At 34.5% G+C, this 5,638-nt stretch overlaps 1 protein-coding gene across 1 annotated transcript in view; it reads right to left on the reverse strand.

Moving 5' to 3' along the window:
• The window catches only part of LOC107663767 (alpha-mannosidase 2-like), a 59,760-nt gene that overhangs the window by 49,226 nt on the left and 4,896 nt on the right, over window positions 1-5,638 (reverse strand). Inside the window, exons 2-3 of the mRNA XM_016454075.1 lie at window positions 2,846-3,103; window positions 916-1,060 (exon numbers count right to left, since the gene is read on the reverse strand). Of these exons, the coding sequence (XP_016309561.1) occupies window positions 916-1,060; window positions 2,846-3,103 (403 nt within the window). The remainder of the gene's footprint in view (window positions 1-915; window positions 1,061-2,845; window positions 3,104-5,638) is intronic.

A 5,638-nucleotide genomic window follows, 5' to 3' on the forward strand; every position in this document is an offset into this window, starting at 1 on the left:
CTGCTTTGTTTACAGCGGAAACCAGGAAACGCTTTAAGCGCCACCTGCTGGCAGAGAGTGAATCTGCGTCTCATTCAGCTCGTCTGCGGTTTCATGCAAATATTTTTTATGTATAGTTTCACAAAACTGAAGTCATACCATTCTGTTTTTGCTTCAAATTTCGAAATTATGCAATCTAATTTAGATTAAAAACTGCTCATGTTGCATGTATGCAGCATCTTTGTTTGGATCATGATTAAAATGCAGTGTTAGCCTCTAATTTTAAATGGAAAGAGCACAGACAAAGCCTTATTTTGTTTATATGAAGAGATTTATTTTATTAGTGTTACTTATTTATTTGATTTTTTTTTTTTTTCAATTTAGTTTTGTTATTTACATTTACATTATATTTAAATTTTGTCATTTAGCAGACGCTTTTATCCAAAGCGACTTACAAATGAGGACAATAGAAGCAATCAAAACCAACAAAAGAGCAATAATATGCAAGTGCTATATTAGTATATTATTATAGAGTTATATTTCAATTTCACAAAGAAATGTGCAGCATTTTGTCCAAGCACTAATAAAAGGACACATTTAATTTATAATTTGTCTTAAATCTCATTTTGTAGAAAAAAAAATCGTGAATCGAATCGAATCGTGAAATCAAAAATCGCGAATCAAATCGAATCGTGAGTTGAGTGAATCGTTACATCCCTACTATCGGCACAACCCTACGAGTACTTGACTAGTCAATTACGCATGCACATCCCTGGATTCAACCCCAATCTGCAACCGATCAAAACCGTTAATCACAAATGTTTGTAATATTCATCATGTACATACATCAGACAAACACAAGTCTGTTTACTTGATAAATGGTGATTCTCATTGACTACAAACACAAGACAATGGCCAACAAACATTATTACTCACCGGGGTCATTATGTGAATGGGGCACAACAAAGACTTGGAGTGGCTCATTGTCCCATTCATTGTCCTGATAAGAGATATCAAAGCCTTGTTTCCATACTCCACCATCAGGGTTATCAAAGCTGAGTAAATCATAAACATCCAGCATCTGGAAGAAAGCAGGAGAGAACATCATTTTACTGGACTATAACAGACTTCCATACTTCCATTCGATTCGACCAAGTGCAACAGTCAGTTCATAATACTAGACATGTAAAATAATATCTATTGGTTATGAAAGTGTATAATTGTGCACAGTTACTTAAAGGCTAGGCAGAAGGAAGTTTTGATAAAAATTCACTGACAATTAGTTTAATGATAACAAAAACATCCACATGGCTTCTCTGTGATAAAACTCATTTAGACATCAAATAAATCAAAAGAGGATAGCAATGTAATTTTATTTGCATTGGCTAAATTCTATTTAAATCCAGATAACACTCCTAAATCATGTGGCCCTAGTTAATTTCAGCTGTCGGTTTTCTGAAAGAAACAAAAAAATTATATTCTCAAGCAATTCCTGCATATAAACACAAAATTGTTGATTTGGATGGGAATTAAATTGAATTATTGACAAACAACACAACCTTGCTGTTTGTCAAAAAACAGTAGGCAATTCAGCAGGGATTTTGTTCCTCAAATGACGGATGAAAAAACACCAATATTTCCAGTTTGGATAGTAATAAAAATCACAACTTGCACCAGTAAATGCTGATATTACATCATGTCCCCATGTAAAACAATTAAAGGCGGAAAGGGGCTAAGGAAAATGCAAGCCATAGACAAACGCACATGCAAATATATGCAAAAATTAGTCTGCTAGAGTGACACAATTCAGGCATTGAGATATTTCTCAACCTCCACAGAACAGCCAGTCTCCGGAAAACAAGTCTCTCTGGCATTGATCTATCCATGTTTACTGTAACATTGTTCAGGGAAAAAAATATTTAAAAAAAAGTATATTGTGCATTATAAAATAGCAAAACATAGTTTCAAGGTGACTGTATGAATTCTCTCACGCCAAACAAATGCTTATGGAATGATGAATCTCTTCCTGATTCATTACAGTATCACAACATACAAAACACATGTGACAGCTCTGAACATCCTAATAACATAGTTTAATCCTTCAGATAAAGTCTACCTTTATTAAATAGTTGACCAGTGTGTTTAGTGTGGTTTAATTGTGTATCTCTTTCAAAAATATGATGACTGAGGTTTTAGTTTGGAGGAAGAGTGGAAATCAACTCCCTTTTCTGCCATGAATTAATTAATTGTCATCTGAATGCATGAGTTCTATCACAGATGACCCATGCAAATATTATTTACAGCTGGCTTATTTCCAACTATTGTTGCTAAGAAAAAACTAATACATTTGTGTAAATTGCTGTAACTCCGTAGTAACTTGTTTTTTTGCAAAGAAAACTTTTATAAATGTATAACAATCAAACTATTTACACTACCGTTCAAAAGTTTGGGGTCTGTATGTTGTTGTTTTTTTGTTGTTTTTTTAAAGAGGCCTCTTATGCTCATCAAAGCTGCATTTATTTGATTAAAAATACAGTAAAAACAATAATATTGTGAAAAATAATTGCAATTTAAAATAACTGTTTTCTATTTAAGTATATTTTAGAATTTACACAGCATTTGAATAGCAATATAATAATATATACTGTATATATATCTATTTATATATTATTATTATTATTGATTGTATTTAAATGATAAAATATTTAACACACACATATACAGTATATGTATATCAAATATTGACAGGGCAGGTACTGTATAAGTCTCGATCACTGGGCTGACTGGGCAAGCAAAAGAAATATCATTGTTGAGCCCTGACAATAATCAATTGGTCCACCTAATATTAACACTTCTTTTTTTGTACCTGTACTCCATCTGCTGCCTTGGAGTATGTCTGTGCTGCAAACTGGCAGTCCTCTGAGTGGATGGGGAGCAGCGCAGGAGCAGGGGGCAGCAATTCCACATTCCCCTGACTCATGTTCCCTTCAGGAAACATTTTCCCATCTTTCACAGTTTCCCTCAGGTTAATTACAGAGTCCCTGATGTTGGCAATGATCTCATTGTTCTCTGCAAGTAGTCTTTCTAAGTGGTCTATTTTGTCCTGCAGAATACCAAGCTGGCCCTGTAGAAGAGAGAAAAACAGTGAGTAACACTTTTACCACTGCCTCGGACAAGATCACGCAGCCCTTCAGCACAAAATTCTGACAATGACCTAACTGAATGCATTACTACATAACTAAGCGTAACTGAACATAGTGCATCTCAGACCTTTTTACATAACTTTAAAGTAATTTAATGCAGCATCTGGCCAGCAACTTTTCAAGATCAGGCACAAGCACCGTGTCTGTGAAAAAGGGAGAGACTAAAATGCACAACATTTGATTCGAATTCTCCCACTTTTCACCATGGCTCTCAAATGTCATTCAAACGAGGTGTTTAAATATTTGTCATGACAGATTATAGTACATCAATGTCAAAGAACATCAGTGCTCAATCTTGTAAAACTCTTAGGTGATTCATATTTGCTGCTGCCAGAGTGTTAAGCTTATGTTTAGTCTACTGGATTTCAAATAAACGCAGTGCATGTAAGACACATGTGAATCCTGTAGGACCTATTACTAAATTTAGGGCTAGCAGACACAACCCTAACATCACTGGATCTCGCCTGTCATTCTTAACCCTCAGTACACATCAGAAATGTGACAGTTTTCTAATATAACGTTGTTTCTGAAAAATCCAAAACATACATTTGGAAAAAAAAAATCCAAATACACAATTGGTCGAAAGGGAGTCAGTTCTTAAATTCAGAATTTAATAACTGACTCTCTTTCGATTCATGAGCTCATCTGAACTGGCCACACCATCAGGAAGTTGAATTGTAAAACAAATCACTTACAGCCAGAGGCGTCATGCCCATTCAAAGTGAGGGGGCACGTGCCCCCTCAGATTTCTGAGCCAAGTGGATTTTGAATGCAGCTTCCAAAAGGCAAAAAATAGCCTAATAATATTTTTTATATATTTGATACAATCACACCGGTGTGATTAAATCGTTCAGCACATCATCAGCTGCTTAAATTCAAATCTGCGTTCGCTGGCTGGTGCTGAGCCAGAGACAGACGCGTTTGTACAGCGCTGCATTATAACCAATCACACACGATTCTGTTGAGCTTATGAATGCAATAGCCAATCAGGCGTTGAGATGAGTCATCGCTGAAAAACGGTGTTTTGTTCACTTGCTCGCTGACTGAACTCTCTGGCGAATTCTCTCATCAGAAACAACAAAGTGCAGATGTGCGTACTAATGTAAGTAAGATATTAATTTAACAGTGTAAACAGCTTCAGTGATTTAAATGAGAGTGTTTGAGAGTGCCTGAACTCTGGCTAGACTGAATGAAAATGCTCTTTGATAATTTTCTTTGCTCTCTGTAAAATGAAAGTGTTATAATTAGTAACTTACAATATTGTTATTAAATACAAAGTCAGTCGTATTAAAAATATTTTACGGCATGACACCCATATCTGGTACTTAAAGGCACAATATGTAATTTTCGAAACTAGTTCTGCCTACAAGGATTGTACTGCACGCACACATGAACAGACAAATAACGGATCACTCACACACAGAAACAAAAAATATTGTCAATGCTGCCCTGTGATTTGTCAAAAAAAAATGCTTAGAAACAGAAAAGTTATAGCGAAAATTTCTTTGTGTTTTGAAGTAATCAAAATCCACAGCTTCACTATTAGTAGAGAGACGTTGCACAGACAGGCAGGACTAATTTACACGTAATCGCGCTCTCACAAATGCATTCAAATAAATGTAATTTTACTGTGCTTCTATGTATCTGATTTAATAACCGATAAAATAACTGACGAAAATGTAGCCTACTATCATTTCATCCTTCCAAACAAAATTCACACAATTATTAGCTCATTCATTCATTCATTTGGTCTTATCTGATCTGCTCAAGTGCTCTTACGTTTACATAGGACATAGGCACCCAGAGAAAACTGCACTGCATTTAACATACAGGCCTACATTTTTCGATTGAACCCATGATTCTGATGAGCAACATTTTACACATTTCTTTAATAAAAGTTTATAAATAATCAAAATATAAACAAAGAAGTAACATACAGGCCTACATTTTTCGATCGAACCCATGATTCTGATGAGCAACATTTTACACATTTCTTTAATAAAAGTTTATAAATCAACATAAATCAACATTTGTTTATATTTTGATTTTGTTGTTTAGAATTTTAAATGAGCTCAAAATATTATTATCATTATTATCATTAAATCGCTCACCCTTTGATTAACTATACATAAGGGAGTGGAAACGGCAAGTGAATACATGAATCAGTGATCCTCTGCAGCCATCTACTGGTCATAGTGGTAATGTCATGTCATGTTCATTTTATAAGTGTTTGTTTTCAACTACCGTATTAGCCCGAATATAAGACGACCCCCCTTTTTCCAGATGTACCTTTTGGAAAAAGGCTTTTTAAAAACCAAATCTTGTTTTTTCTCAGTAAAACACATTTTGTCTTCAATTATTTTCATATTGCATATTTTTCCTATTTGAATTTTTGTTTTGAAAGTATGGTAAAAACTGGTAAAATGTACCAACAATCACATTAAAAAAAATACACT

The sequence above is a fragment of the Sinocyclocheilus anshuiensis genome, unplaced genomic scaffold (genome assembly GCF_001515605.1).
Source record: "Sinocyclocheilus anshuiensis isolate Anshui unplaced genomic scaffold, SAMN03320099.WGS_v1.1 scaffold123, whole genome shotgun sequence".
NCBI classification, from domain to species: domain Eukaryota; kingdom Metazoa; phylum Chordata; class Actinopteri; order Cypriniformes; family Cyprinidae; genus Sinocyclocheilus; species Sinocyclocheilus anshuiensis.